Source organism: Columba livia, chromosome 6 (assembly GCF_036013475.1).
Source record: "Columba livia isolate bColLiv1 breed racing homer chromosome 6, bColLiv1.pat.W.v2, whole genome shotgun sequence".
Classification (NCBI taxonomy): Eukaryota; Metazoa; Chordata; class Aves; order Columbiformes; family Columbidae; genus Columba; species Columba livia.
In genome coordinates, this window is record NC_088607.1 from 12,620,614 (window position 1) to 12,635,908 (window position 15,295).

The following is a 15,295-nucleotide window of genomic DNA, read 5'->3' on the forward strand; positions in this document are numbered from 1 at the left end:
TCCTCTCCCAAACCCTACTGCAATGCCAACTCACTAGAGATTCAGGACATGAGGAAGAACAAGCCTAATATAGTGTTCTTCCTTCTTGATTATCCATTGTGGCCAGGATAAACAATCTTCCAGATATTTCTGTGTACTGAGCTTCTCCTCTGCCCCAGCATAAATCACATAATGACAGGTACCATCTAGTCGGAATTGTCTCCCTGGGGTTTTCATTAATATCATACCTTCTGCACAGTCATTAAAGCAATATGCAATTCCCCAAACATGAGGAGATATGTCTCCCTGTGCTGCAGAGACATACAGATTAGTGTTTCTGTACCTCAAGCTGCCTGGTAAATTCAGCAGGCTTTGAAAACATGCCACTTCTTGGAGTCTCAGACCCATCACTGAAAATTTGCTAAGGCAAAGGAGCATTTATTATACTGATCAGTCCCTGTTCATTTCCCTCTCCCCTCAGAGCTATGATGGGACAGACTATTCTCAAGAGGATATAATGGACCTGTTTCAAAAGCAACTCCTGCAGATAATGTGCATGGTTACACCAAAACACGAGCGAAGTTAGAGCTGCAAATGCAGATTGCCTACACAGAAACCAACTTAACGAGGAATGTGGCTATACACATCAAATCTCCTTTTGAAGGATTTCAGAGCAAACATAGGAATCTGCCAAGGTAATCCTTTATATCTTCTGCTGTCGACACTGCTGATAAATCAGAGAACATGAAGGGAAGGGAGAAAGCGATAAAAGAAAGTACAGCACAAAAAACCCTAGAAAAAAAATAAATCTAAATAAATAAAGGAAGATGCTAATCATTTTTTAATCAACAGATATTTAAGTTCAAGTTCAAAATCTGATATTTGGCACAGCAAAGATGAAACAGTTGTGGAAATGGATGAAAAGAATCCAGCAGTGAAAAGGAAAATAGATAACTACTTATTGCCTGTCTTGCTTTAAGAGGAGCTTTTAACTAGCACCTGGGATGCACTTTCATCTGTATGGATTAATTTCCCCCACTGGAGTGCTGTCCAGCATTTTAAATAGGGGCAAGACAAGATCAGCTGTAGCAGGCATTATTCACCAGTAAAACAGGTATAATCATGTTCATCATTTAAATGTCTTCATCCTATTAGTTTCATAATAAGCTTTTAATGATTTCTTCAATAAAAGACTCAAAGACAAAACCCTACAAGTTGGAGAGCGTTCCATTGTCCCGCCAAGCCGGTTTCTCTACCATCGATCGCAAAGATAAAAATCAATCGTAGCTAAGCAGGGTGAAGTTAAAAATAAATTGCATGGATTGATTTCTGTTAAGACCTTTGGCTCCTAGTTAAAAAATAGAGGAAAGAAATTTATATTTGAACACGGTGTATTTAGCTTCTATGAAAATAAAGAGAAGGCTCTATACCAGGAAATCAAAGTTTAATTTCTTCCCTCCTACCTTGTTTCACTGCTGAGAAGTTTCACATTGGGGTAAAAAAAAAAGCAGAAAATTTACTACTTAAGTTATTAAATTGACAGCTTGAGAACTGAGGGGTCAGGAATCCATATGAATTGGCATAATCTCAGCTGTGGCTGCTGCTTGAAGTCTACTCACCTGATAACTGACTTTGATTCAGCAAATGTGCTCATTTAGCCTAGCCTGAAATACCCAATAAATCTGAAACATACACTCATGTCCTACCTTCTAAGTTTTTCTGAACAGCCACAGTTAAAACCAGTAATAGTAACAAACTACTTCTCTGAGCTAAGCTTAAACATATGTAGCTTATAGACTTATAAACTTTTTTTCCCCTCTATAAAACCTCAAAGAGAAATAAATGTTCCCCCACCCCAGCTCTAAAGCTATAAATAATAAAGATTTTTCTTTGTACTGAGTTAGGGAAGAAAAAAAAAAAAAAAAAAAAAAAAAAGAAAAAGTTCTCAAACATATTCACTTTGATAAAACCTGAATATGATTCAGATTTTTTTTTCCAGGCATTTTCTATAAAAGCCATTTTCTGCCAAACTACTTCAGCTGAAATTTTTAGACACATTTTGGTGAGACTCCAGGCATCCAAAAAAGGCAGCGTTATCCATGGGTTCTGTAAGAAGCTATCAGCGACTGTGAGCGAATAGTGACATCTACGTATGTTTTAAGGAGACTTTCTGATGCAAAAGATGACTGAATTGGTTCAACAGCTTTTGGCAGAAGTGTTTGCTCCTTAGCCAGAGGAATTATTCAGATATGTATTGTAAGAGTCCCACTTAGCTGCACCACCTAACGTCTGGAGAAATTCTAGGTCTGCCCCTTCTCACTCATGCTAGTAAGTGGACTGAGACACTGCCCTGCTGTGCAACTGAATTAATCAGAAGTCTTCTAATTGCAAAATTACTTGGAAGGGTGTAAGAGAGACAGACGCATGGTTGGTATCAAAGAAGAGAGAGCATTTTGACTTAAACTTTTCACTTTCTGCATGGATTTCCTGCCATCTGTAAGAACTGTAGCTGGTCCCACACTACTACACATGTGCAAGCTGTGAGTAATCACCATTCCCTCCTCCTCAATGGCAGTGCCACAGGCTCCATCTTGTTCAGGATTGTAAACCACAGCCAAGACTCACTCTGTTCTCAGCTTCCCTCATGCTCCTTCTTTCATCACATCAACCTCAAAAAATAGGGTAACCACCAGAGCAGCTTAACTTTTTGGACATGAGACCATCATAAGTTCCAGCAGAACCTGACCTCAAGGAATCTGGAGTCAAGATAAAGCTGTACAGTGCCCAGGGTTCCCAGGAAACAGAATAATAAATGAAACGGCATAGAAGGCTGCCAAGAAAGCTTACCAAGAGGAGAAATGGCAGGAGAGGCCAGGTGAGAGACAAAACCCTCTTAGGAATTTCAGCCAGCAGTTAAACACCTTGATAAATCACACTGCACGAGAGAAAAAGGGAAGGGGCACCCATGTTCCCACTTCAAAGGCCTTGGAAAGTGATAACGTACTGCCATGGTTAATGGTGCAAAGAACTTCCCATGTAAAGTGCAAATGGAGTAGTCTGAAGCAAACAGCCAGGTGTTTTCAATCAGAGCTTGCAGGTTTTGTTCCTTGTCCTTACAAGGTGAGACCACCAGCCAATGGTAGATCTCAGTGTTCATCTCCAAAGGCATTTGTTTGGCCTGCTGGAGAAAACTGGCATCACCGTCAAATTCAATCCAGGTATTAGCTTCTAAATCTCAGAGGAGTCTTCCCTGCCCAGTAGCTTTGTCACTGCCATAGGAAGTACTGAACCTCCGAGCTACATTTCAGATCAACTTCAGCTGCACTTCTGTTGGGATGGCAGACTCTGCACCATCTCAGAGAAAAATAAAGACATAAAAAACAATCAAGATAGGTATTGATCGCCCATCCATACATCTCTGCACTGACTTACAGCCCATTCAAAGCAAAAAGACTGAAGTTACCCTGAAGGTCTCCAAGTGCTGACAGAGATAGAAGCTTAAGGGAGGAATGGAGAAAGCGTTAACTAAATGCTGAGGTAGACTGGGATGACCTCTGGGAGGAAAGCCACCCGCTGAAGGCTTTACACAAGGAAAACACAACAAGATTAATAGAGAGAGGAAAAAATATTTTATAACACCTACATATATAGCTAGAAAAAAAAAGAAAGGACAATTTTCAGATACCAAATCTTTCCTCAGTTCCATTAGGATCTCTTGAATGTGCCAAAAAGCTCATCTGTCCCTTTTCCAACTCTATCAATTCCAACCCCATAAAAAATGCTACTTCTCCCTGTAAACTTTGTCTCACCTCCTTAGGCCACCAACACTACAACAGCAGTACTACCAGCAGTCTTCATGCTACACATTTGGAAGGGTTTCACCACGACTATTGCCCTTCTCCTGATACTTAAGAGATTTGTGTGCAAATACAGTCCTTTCATGGCTTTGTCATCAGGCCCTGCTGGCAGCCAAGCTCATTCAACACAGGACTCCAGACATGCAGCACAATCACTGAGATAGTTGCACCTGAGATAGTTGCACATAAACTTTTTTGGCCCAGGCCCTCTTCCTTCCCTCTAATCAGTGATGATATCTTCTCGTGCTTTCTTGCATTTTCAGTGGACCTTTTTTATCTATTGGCAGGGAAACACAGAGATCATTCCTGACCTTCTCTTTAGTCTTTAAAAAACAAAGTAGTACTGATTTTATTTGTTTACTTAGAGAAAAAAAACAAGGTTTTCTCCAAACAATGCCTTCTCACTCAAACCAGAACTTCCTGAAAAATAATCCCCATTTTCATTAAAGTGTATTGCATTTTAGAGTCTTTTCAGCAACCTAGGCAACTCCATCAGAAACTCTGATACAAGACTTGCTTGAAAAATATTTTCCCCAGAATTGTCTCTGTGATTTATTTTTACCATAGAAATTCTCCAAAATATCAATACAATAGATTAATACAAAAACTAAACAACTATCCCTGACCCCTGGATTTTATCTCTGCACATGGGAACACCAGAGTATTTCAGATAATTGTCAGGAAGTCAAATCTTATAGACAGTTGCAGGTTATATCTGCACCTATGCATAGAAAGTGATACTATCTCAGTAGTGAGTACTCAAAGACATCAATAAGAAAAGGTGTGGTACAGCTATAGAAAAAGGTATATTACAGCTGTAGAGAAAGTATGGGCTCCACTACTGCACAGCTATATAACTGAACACAAGCGACACTGACCTTAATGGCAAAGTTGCTCATTGAATTAGCTCCTTTTTGGTACAGAAAATAAATCCTGATATATTCCAAGGTTTTCTCACAAATAAATGACCTGCTTTGCAAACTGTATGAATTTTAAGCATTAAACATTACAGAAGACAATGATACTGGCTTCTGGCTACATCACAGCAATCCTGTGAACTGAATGAAAACTTATACATACAGAAGGCAGATTTTCTCTTAATATACCTATTTATGCAGAATTATCCAATCTTAGTGATGAGTTAGGCATCCTTAAATAACAGTTGATCAATCAAACAGAAAGTCAATCAATAAATTCGGAGTGATCACCTACTGTTTTATACATAAGAATTCTTCCTACTCTCTCAGTAGCTATTTCTTCCTTCTTCATTACCGTTTACATTTTTCATCACGTGCTATGTTATTTATCTCTTTTGCTTGGTAACCAGGTCCTGGTCTTTTCATACCTTTTTCATGGGCAAGATTTTTCAAGCATAGGATCATTCTCATTTTCTTTCTTTGCACTGCAATTCTGCAAGTTCCTTTCAGAACTGCTACACAACATGATAGGGAATCATTGATTTATAATGGCACTGTAACATTTTCCATATTCTTCTTTCCCCCATGCATTATGCACATTTCCTTTGAGTCCACAGTTACATAGGTTAATTCTTCCCAAGAATCTTAGACTACAGGCCTGTTGATCAAATTAATTAGATTGGATATTAACTAGTAAATTCTTGTATGCAGATAATCTAACACATTGATATTAACAGCTAGGATTCATCTTTCTTAAGTTCGGCTGTCAAGAAGTTAAGGGTCTTCTCTAAGCTATATTTAAGTTCCTTCTAATACTACTTAGAAGGGCATATTCAGAGACAGACCTATATCATCCTGCAATAGGTACAACAGAAGAAAATAAATTTCCCTTGAAGGTTCTGATGATCTCCACTCGTTTTAGAGGAACACAGACTACTGGGTTAGACTAAAAATCTACTGTTTTCATGGCAAAAGTTAAAACAAATTAGTTCCTCTCTCTACTCCACAACATTACTTCTGATTTGTTCCAGCACAGACAGATCAGAACTCATGCACCCATCTTTTACACAGCTATTAAACCTCACCAGGTTCTTAACATTTAATTTGATATTTATTTATTCATCTCTGTCTAATATTTGAAATTCAAAAGAGCTGGCTCCTGTATTTCTGTCCAAGATTATCCAGACAGAATGATACGTATGAGACACTGCACACACAGTGAATCTGACACATTCCATAATAGGCAGCTACGCTGCATGGCTTGTGAGACTAATACACCCAGGACATATCAGCACTCCTACATACCTACTGAGCTCTGCTGGTTTTGACTAGAATAGAGTTAATTTTCTTCATAGTAGCTAGTATGGGGCTGTGTTTTTGATTTGTGCTGAAAACAGTGTTGGTAATACAGAGATATTTTTGCTTTTGCTGAGCAGAACTTACACTGAGTCAAGGCCTTTTCTACTTCTCGCACCACCCCCCAGCAAGTAGGCTGGGGGTCCACAAGAAGCGGGGAGAGGCCATAGCCAGGACAGCTCACCCCAGATGAACAAAGAGATATCCCACACCATATGACATCATGCTCAGCATATAAAGCTGGGGTGAGAAGAAGAAAGGAGATGACATTTGGGGTGACAGTCTTTGTCTTCCCAAGCAAGCATTACATGTGATCGAGCCCTGCTTTCCTGGAGATGGCTGAACACCTGCCTGCCCATGCGAAGCAGTGAATGATTCCCTTTTTTTTTGCTTTACCTAATAATATGCTTTCAGCTCAGAGAGGTGGTGTTCTGTGAATCTGCCATGCCTGAGTGTTACTCAAGAACTACACGGACTCAGTCCATGCTCAGTTTCTGCAGCTGCTGAAGACAAGCTGCTGGACAGTCAGAAATCCTGCAAGCATGATGCAAAAAAGAGAGAAAGTGACAGATAACCTGCGAAAGGGAAAGTCTCCTGCCTAACACAACAGAAATCTTCAGTGTGTATATTTAACATTTTTTAAAAGTGCAGGTATATGAATTTCAGTTCAAACACCCATTAAGCTATAAGAAGACATTACTAGGGACAGGGAACTATTACATATATGTTTATGTTTGTATACACAGACACTTTTTTTTAACTTGGAGCAATTAGCAGCTATTAGCTTGAGCTGCTCACTGCTAATTTGAGGCAGAGGAATGTGCATATGAGGCAGATGCCCTCACCACAAGCACAATTTTCTAAACAGAGCAGACTTGTTTTAACACATATGGGAGCTGTGGAATCAGAAATGTCTGTAGGGCCTCATGCTAGCCATAAGGAATTGGATGTTCCACAATACCCTCAGCCACAAACATAAACCTCCAGATTTAGAGAGTCTCTCTAAAACACTCCTTGGAGAACAGCACATTTACCAATTGGAAAGCCATTGCCTCTAGTCAAATTGTGACTTACTAAGTGGTAAAAGCTATACTCTCAGTGTTTTCTAGCAGCAGGTCTCCCCATGATGCCAAAGGAGGCAGCAGCAGGCTTGGTTTCATAGGGGAATGAGGGGAACTGGGCCTCCCAAAGCACTTGGTCATATGCAGAGCAGCAGACTTTCCTACTCACAGAAGAAGTCTGTCAATGTTACTCAAGTGCAGGTATTTTCCACACTGCAGTCCTCCCAGGTCATTTGCATCTAGTCTTCCACCTAATCCAGCACAGAATTAGCAGCTTTTCCACTTTAGCTGCCATTTCTAAGGAAAATTTCACAATAAATAGAACTTTTTTATAACTTGGATGCATTCAAGACAAAAGTTCCCCAAAGAAAGTAAAATAAGAGCTTAACAGCTTAACATAACCTAGTCTTGCTCAAAAAGGGAAGCATATGTCTTTTCTGTACCACCTGGATCCAAGCTTCATCTCCTCTCATTCCCCTTCTCCAGCACTGGTGACAAGCAGTTAATATCATCATGTCTGTAATCTCTGTGTCTCTTGAGCTTTCTATAACACAACCTGGAACCACTGCAGCCTGGCTTCCAGTTTTTGCCTAAATGGCACATCTTCAGAAACTGTTCTTCCATACCGTACTATTCACTCTCACACTTCCACGGGTATGAAATGGAGACACATGGCCTTGTTCCATCCAGCCCATGTATTCTCAGAAAAATCTCAAAACCAAGTAGTTTCTCATTCAATTACTGTCACTTTCTCATCTCCAAACCCATCATCAACAGCTGAGAAACTTACAGCCACCTTCCACCTTGAAGTTGCCCTATAACATATTTCTCTAATGTTTAATATTCTGTCTCCCACTGCAAATCTTTCTTTGGTCCATTAGCGTTACTTGACTGTCAAATTAGCAGCAACAGCAAGTTAGAGCTTCTGTGAAACCCATGGGGCCTTATGACTACTACTGATTAAAAAATTTTAAAATATATAAGATTCACCATGGACGAGTGATGAGCAGAGAGATCAACTGTTTTACCCCATACAGCTTAGCGAATCTATAGCAGGCAGATATAGGGTCCCATCTCTTATGTCCCATGCACTTCTCCTAAGAATGCCTCTGCTTTTACACAGAGAAAATACCTCACACAAGCAGAATTCACGTCGCATTCATATCAAGCCAACATACCTGGAGGAAGATATATTCATCCTGAACGACAAGGGAGCTGATGTCAATGGAGCGCGAAAATGGTCCAGTCCTTTTGGTCTCCAAGCATTCTTGGATCCGACAGGTCAAGTAGTGGGTGTCTGTAATAGGAGAGCATGTACACATGAGAAATGCCCAGGTAGGAGCTTGTTCTCTGAAAATATCAGTGACAGCTCAAAAATAGGTCTCTGATAAGGGAAGTCTTAACTTCGTCTCCAACTGGACAGACGTTATTGCATGATCTACTTCCAGCCTTTAATTGCTCTCTGGATTCAGATTCATCACACTTCCACATCTCTTTCCCTTCCCCATTGTGCAGACATCCCTCAGGAGACTGGAGTTCAAACCACAAATGGAGAATATGAATCATAAACGCATCAGAAAACTGATGAGACCATATGGAGCAGAAGATTTCAGAGGTACCCAGGTAGAATTCACAGACTCCGCTACCCTGCTGGGAATTATATCCCCACCCCCCCCGAAATACCCTAGCCTTGATGACTGTTTTTAATTGTGGTAGTAAGACACAAGGCAGGGCGTGGGTGGGAAGACCAAGTCAGTACTATGCTTCTGCCTAGAGAGAAGATGAGAAGACCGTCAGACTAATGGGATGCCTTGTCGGTCCTTAGCCTTGCTTGAGAGAAGGAACAGGACTGAGCAAAGAGTATGAAGAAGACATAAGGCAAAGGCAGACATACAGAAAGTTGCTTGGAGTGGCACGAATAGACATGCCTGCCTCCAGCAAGTTTCCAGGGGTTATGGGGGATTAAGTGTTATTTCACTCAGGTTAAGAAGATCTCATGAAATAGAACACTCAAGGCACTGTGTCTCTGGATGCATGTAACTGAAATATGCCATCTCTGCCTTTCAACTGCTCTTCTGAAAAGTGCAAATTAGGGAGAAAATGAAAAAAAAAAAAAAAAAAAACTAAGATGATGACTGCAGTGATAAAAGGGTCATATCTTTTACACTGCAGCACTTCTACAGGCTTCTTAGATTCACACACTTGTTTACTTTTCTACAAAGGGTGAGCACAGATCATCAAGGAAGAAAACAGAGAATTTATAAGGGCTGGGGTGAGCCTGGTGCAGAGATTTTAGTTCACAACTGAACCTTTTAACAAGTATCTTGTCAAACTAAGCCCAAAAGGTTAAAAGGGAAGCTTAAAAGGACAGTAACTAGCCTAGCAAAGCTGCTTACAGGATTCTCCATACCATAAAACCTGATACTGTCCCTAGTCTGTGTCTTTCCAGTGACAGCAAAACGTGGTTCTGTTGAAAACACTGGAGGGCATGACTGAAATCCTCTGATGCTCAGCTAAAAGTCATCCCAGATTTAAAGACAAGATTCTGAAACTGACATTTTCCCCTTCCATGGCTTTGTCTCACCAACAGACTCCCAATGCAAAAAGAATGCAAGTCAGAGGCACTGGTAACAAGAATAACCATTCTTTAGAAAATAATCTAAAACAAGTCACAAATTACAACTAAGCTTTAAGCTATTAAAGGTTTGTGCCCAGTCACATGACTGAAGGTCCATGTTTAAAGGCCACAGACCCGATTCTGGGTTGAGACAGTGTGAATTTCAGGTTAATAAGGGCTACATGGCTAGTTCAGAGCAGTTGCACAGGTCTGGCACAGCAGTGAAAATGTAGTCCCACTGATGATGCTAAAGCAGCATAAACTGATGTTGTCGCCAGCTTGGAGTATCTGGAGGTAATTAAAGTGTATGGTAAAAAATATCTGGCCTAGAGACAGTGCCAAATAAGTGGAGTAACAGAGTTGTGCTTTCTCCTCACATAAAACACTAGCAGCAGCAGAGAGGTTGGACTTTCAGCTGGGATAAATTAAGGGCCTTCATCACCTGACACATACACACTTGGTCCAGAGCTGCTATTTATCTCCTCAACATGGAATCTAAGACACCTTTGCAGTGTATAAAAGCAACTCCTCAGAAAAAAGAGAGGGTCTTATATACTGCCATGCTACCCAAACTGCAGAGCAGCCTTGACTTGTTCTTTGAGGTAGCATTAAAATTAGGCAAAACAAGGAGGAGAGGTCATGAATCATATTTTTAGAAGCTCATTCCCTCCGGTGCATTTTCCCACACAGTTGTCTGGATGTACTTATCCCTCCGAAAATGGGATAATTTGCTGCTGCTGAGTGACAGAATGGGAAGAGGAATAAAAACCTGTCACAAATAAATGCAAATAAATCACAAGTGTTGACATGACAACTACCTTCCTGTCTATTGGGAAATGTGTCATTTTCAGTGTGTTACACCAGCAATCAAATATTCTGAAAGAAAGGCACCTAATTTATATTCACAGGAAGTCAGTGGTGGAAAAGAAGGGGTATCTTACTACTAATTTTCTGTGTAGTCTCTTGTTTATTTTCATATATTCTAAAACATAAGACCTATGAAAGAAAACACAGACACAGAAAAATTATATTCAAACCTGTATACCTTTGGACACAAAACCAAGTTCAAGTCTTGTGTTGCTTCCTGCTGCTCCACAAAGAATGAAAAATAATTCCTTTTAAACATATTAAAAAGTTAGGTGAAAATACGACAGCGTACAGTTCACATTTGTGTATGACTAGAAGCAAGAAACAACCCCAAGTTCCTGGTCAAGCTTCTTGAAGAGTATGAGCCTCATGAGCTCTGGTCCCATTTGTACAGGGCCCCTCTACAAAAATGCCAATTGAAAGAGACGGGGCCAAGCTGTCTTCCAAGCTGTTATCTCCCTCTTCTCTGAAAGGAGTTGACTTTTCAGCCCTGTGTTGCACGGCCACAAAGAAGAATGGTTGCCCCAAGGGGCATGTGCCCAACTTATGCCTTTAAAGCCTTCCTTACTCTTCATGGGGAGATGCATGCATTAAGGGAGGTTGGCTTCTCTCCAGGGATTATTTCCCATTTATATATCATCCCATACAACACCAGGATTAGGGAGTTTGGGTTCTTTTTATTGTTACACTGCAAAAGGAGTTGAGAAGAGCTCCTATTTCCAAGACAGCCTCAAAAACTTCCCATGCTTCTAACCCAACATCCAACTACTTTCTCAGCCCATCTGTGAATGAGGCAATATAGACATCAAGCAGCCTGAAGGATTTGTTGCAGTTCAAATCCCAGCATTCATACCTCCGCACAAACCCTTCCCACCAACTTATCTCACTTAGGATGAGGGAATGGCTTTCTCAGATGTGCAGCCACTTTCTAGTTGAGGAGTTTGAAACACCTCCCCATTGCCAATTAACATAGTCTCCCATCTTCAGAATTTAGAGTGTATTTTTACCCTTCTTAGAAGTGATAAAGCTGAAGCAATTGCTTGAAATTTACAGTGATAAACTGGTGCAATAAGCCACTAAGTCTTTTCTTTGCCCACCAGTCCTGATGGCTTTGGCAGGCAGCAGGAGCACAAGAGGCTCTCTCTGGTGGGTAATGCTCAAAGATGTGGGTCCCCGAAGGGAGATGCTGAAATAGTCATACCTGCCACTGTGCTGAAGGCTGCAAAGGGCAAACCCATGTGCAGGTTACTGTGGCTTACAGAGGCACAGGACAGCAAGGCCAGCTCCTCTCCTCCCTGGCAGCTAAAAGCAGGCAGGGCTGGCCAGCGTGGCAGATGTGGAGAAGGGCAGCTGGTGGAAACAAGTTGAATTGGCAGACTGGCTCAGCTGAAGTCAGGTCCTGGTGCCAGGCAAGACTTAAATTCATGAACTGCCAGTGAAGGTTACCATAGGACAGTGAAAACAACTAGCTGGCATTAACAATTTTTTCCCCAAAGGAAAAGAGGGTCTAGGAATGTTGATAGGACTGTAAATTATTCCCCAGGAATTAGTTACCTTGTTTTATCTTTATGGTTAGGTTTTTATCCTCCTTTTACCTTTAATTAAAATACTGTTTATTGCATCGTATCTGTGAGTGAGGAGAAGATTATCTCACTGAACACCAGAAAGTTTATTATATATTTCCCAGGAGTGTGGGTGGGTGCTTGCGTCAGTGTATTCGTAATAGTTCCCTTGCATCCAACCCTGTCCTTGCCGCTGTCTATTACACACAGGCAGAAGGTACAGTGCCCAAGGCTCCTATATGTTTTTATAATTTAAAAATGCAAGCCTAGATTATTATTCTGCTACAATAGCTCTGCCAAGATGTAAAAAAAAAAAGTTAAAACCTTCATCAGCTACAATTGACAGGAACAGCTTGAGATCAGGCACTGGAATTAGCAGCCTCTTGCAAATATTTAAGGAGACAAAACAGTGAGGCAGATGTTTTTTCAGACACCCTACCATTCTTAATGACTGGACAGACAGAACCCATGGGGCAAGACATCTTGGAGGACAGACAGAGCAGTGAACAGGATTTCTGCCTCCCAGCTCCATGAGTTTATTGATAGCCCTGGCTCATTTATCAATGAATGAGACTCTAGCATTACACACTGTCTGTTCCCAGCCACAGAACATATATGAGGCTCTACTGTCTGAATTGGTATTAGATATGTTATTGAGTCCCATTACTGTTAAAAAAACAACCAACCAACCAACAAAACAGGAAGAAGAATCATCAAATTGAGGAGTCAAACCCTAAACACCATTTCACCACAGGCACGCTCTTTTTTTTTTTAATAAAGAGCATGGAGGAAGGTAGAAGAAGAAAGACAAATACCCCCTCTAGAAGAACCATGTACTTTCAAAGTGGCCAGGGACACTGAAGGCAGGGATTCTTGTCCCTAAATCAAACTGAGCAGTGGGAATACTCAAATCTGTGTCTGTTAATGCATCAGATAAGTGACTGAGCCACCAGACTGACCTAAGTGGCATTAAAAATGCCTCCTCTTCCTCCTCACTTCTGAAGAAAACTTTCATCAGAAACTTTCTGATCAAGAGAAAATAACTGCAGGGACTCATTTTCCAGCAGGTGTAAGTGTCTCAGCCATATCACTGAGAGCATGAAGGCCCATTTTGGTTACAAAGCCAACTAGGAGAAAAGCTCAGCTTCCCATTCCTAAGTACACAGAGCTGTACCATTTCACACCAGGTGAGGCTATAGCTTTGAGGCAGTTGATGTTTTGTAACACAAACTTGTATCTTTCCAAGTCTTAAAAACTCTAATTGGAGCAACACAGTTCTTTTGTGCTATGCTTGGCTGGGAGAGGAGTCATTTTGGTGCTGTCCCCCAGCGGGACGTGCCAGCAGGGCCAGCACAGCCCACTGGATCTTGCCTCTGTCTGCTGGGACAATGGCTTGCAACGGCCATGTTTTGCTGACACTGCTGGTTTAAGTCTGACTTTCAGTGAAACTCTCAATACCATCAAATGCCAATTTCAAAGCGCTGAATTTATACATTAGAACAAAAACAAACAGTAAACCCCCAAGCAAACAAGACCTGAAGGAAGAGAGTTGCCTGCAAACTGGGGAGATATCTTTCAAACGAAGCATCTTTATCCTTGACACATCCAATATTCAAATAGCTGGGTGAGCAAGTTTAAACTTAGTTTGAAACCAGACTCCATCAGCAGTTTGTTTGCTTACTTACTCAGGATTTTTATTTGCTTTTGGCCACTTCTCCCAGCATCCCTGGAACAGCACACACAGCAGCAAAGGCACTGAAGAAGCCTCCCTACCTTGCCCACCCACCTGCTGGCCTGTTTTGCTTTTTCCACATATTCAACAAACTGCTGTCACCCTTGAGCTTTTATTGCCTGCTAATTTATTCATCTGCCATCACTAAATAGCAGTGGGAGGCCAATGAGTGATTTTAGAAGATCCACAGCCTCAGAGAAGCCACCCTGATAGACAGAACTTGTTCACGCAGCATCTGGCCTACGCAGCACTTGACTACAACAGAGAAAAGTTTGCAACCAGCAAAAATGAGGCCTTTTCCTCTGAGAAATCCTCTACTACCTCAGTCCTATGCTGCTTTTCTATACTGTCCTTGTAGCATAAAAGGGGACACACGTCCCATTGCTGCATAGCACTGAGCTGGAATAAAGCTGGCTCTACCCCAGGAGCTGTAGCTCTCGTATGAAACACCTAAAACACTTTGGAGAGAGTGGCAGAAAAAGTCAACTTCTAATACTTATTGTCTTCTTTCCTGGACGTTAATTACATACAAATCCATTCTACTGCAAATGTGGTTAGAATAATTTCAGTGAGGAGTTAAGAATTCTTTTCTATTTCTTACTCCAGATCCAGGCACTTTTTCACGACCTGTAATGTTTTGGTATGGAGCACCTATTCATATATCATTACCAAACTGAAAAAACCCTTCAGTATGAAACAGAGGGTACCTGGGGCACAGAGACCTGAGAAGTCATCTGACTGTAGGCAATTTCTCAGGTTCCCAGGTACAACCCATCTGTTCCAAACACGTGGAAATACACAGAGGCTGTACTGCATAGTGCTAGTAGGCCAGAGAAATATGTGATAGTGAAACAGCTAAATAGGAAACACAGTAGATGGCTTCTTAGCCCAACAGATTGTTCTTCTGCCCAGTCTCTCCACAGACAGAAGCCCTGCAGCCTCTGAACTTCCCACCTTGTGCTAAGGATAAGAGTGTGCCTCCCATCAAACTCCACAGACCACATCTTTCCTATCAATTCAAATGTAAAATGGGAGACAAAACGAGTAATGTGAATTTCCATTCCCACTCCATTTGTGACTCAGAGACCACTTTTCAGCATTGGCTGCAGGTACTCACGTCCATCAGCTGTCCGTGCTTCCATGTGTACAAGGTCGGGTTCTTTATCCAAACCAGTCACTGACCTGGTGAGGGGAGAGAGAGAGAGAAGGCAGCCAGTTAGATAAAAGGCTGCAATCAGACAGAGAGGGCTAGGGAAAGCAAAACCAGTTCAAGTCTACCTTGTGATACCTGGCATGTGGGTCTCCACCTCCTACCAACTTGTCTCCTTTGTGTTTCTACACAGCTGG

The 15,295-nt window shown here is 41.4% G+C and overlaps 1 protein-coding gene across 2 annotated transcripts in view; it reads right to left on the reverse strand.

The window, feature by feature from the left end:
* SORCS3 (sortilin related VPS10 domain containing receptor 3) overlaps positions 1-15,295 on the reverse strand; it is a 352,535-nt gene that overhangs the window by 77,089 nt on the left and 260,151 nt on the right. For both annotated transcript variants that reach the window (XM_065067081.1, XM_065067080.1), the window contains 2 exons: positions 15,066-15,130; positions 8,349-8,467 (listed from right to left, as the gene is read on the reverse strand). In XM_065067081.1, coding sequence (XP_064923153.1) covers positions 8,349-8,467; positions 15,066-15,130 — 184 coding nt within the window. The remainder of the gene's footprint in view (positions 1-8,348; positions 8,468-15,065; positions 15,131-15,295) is intronic.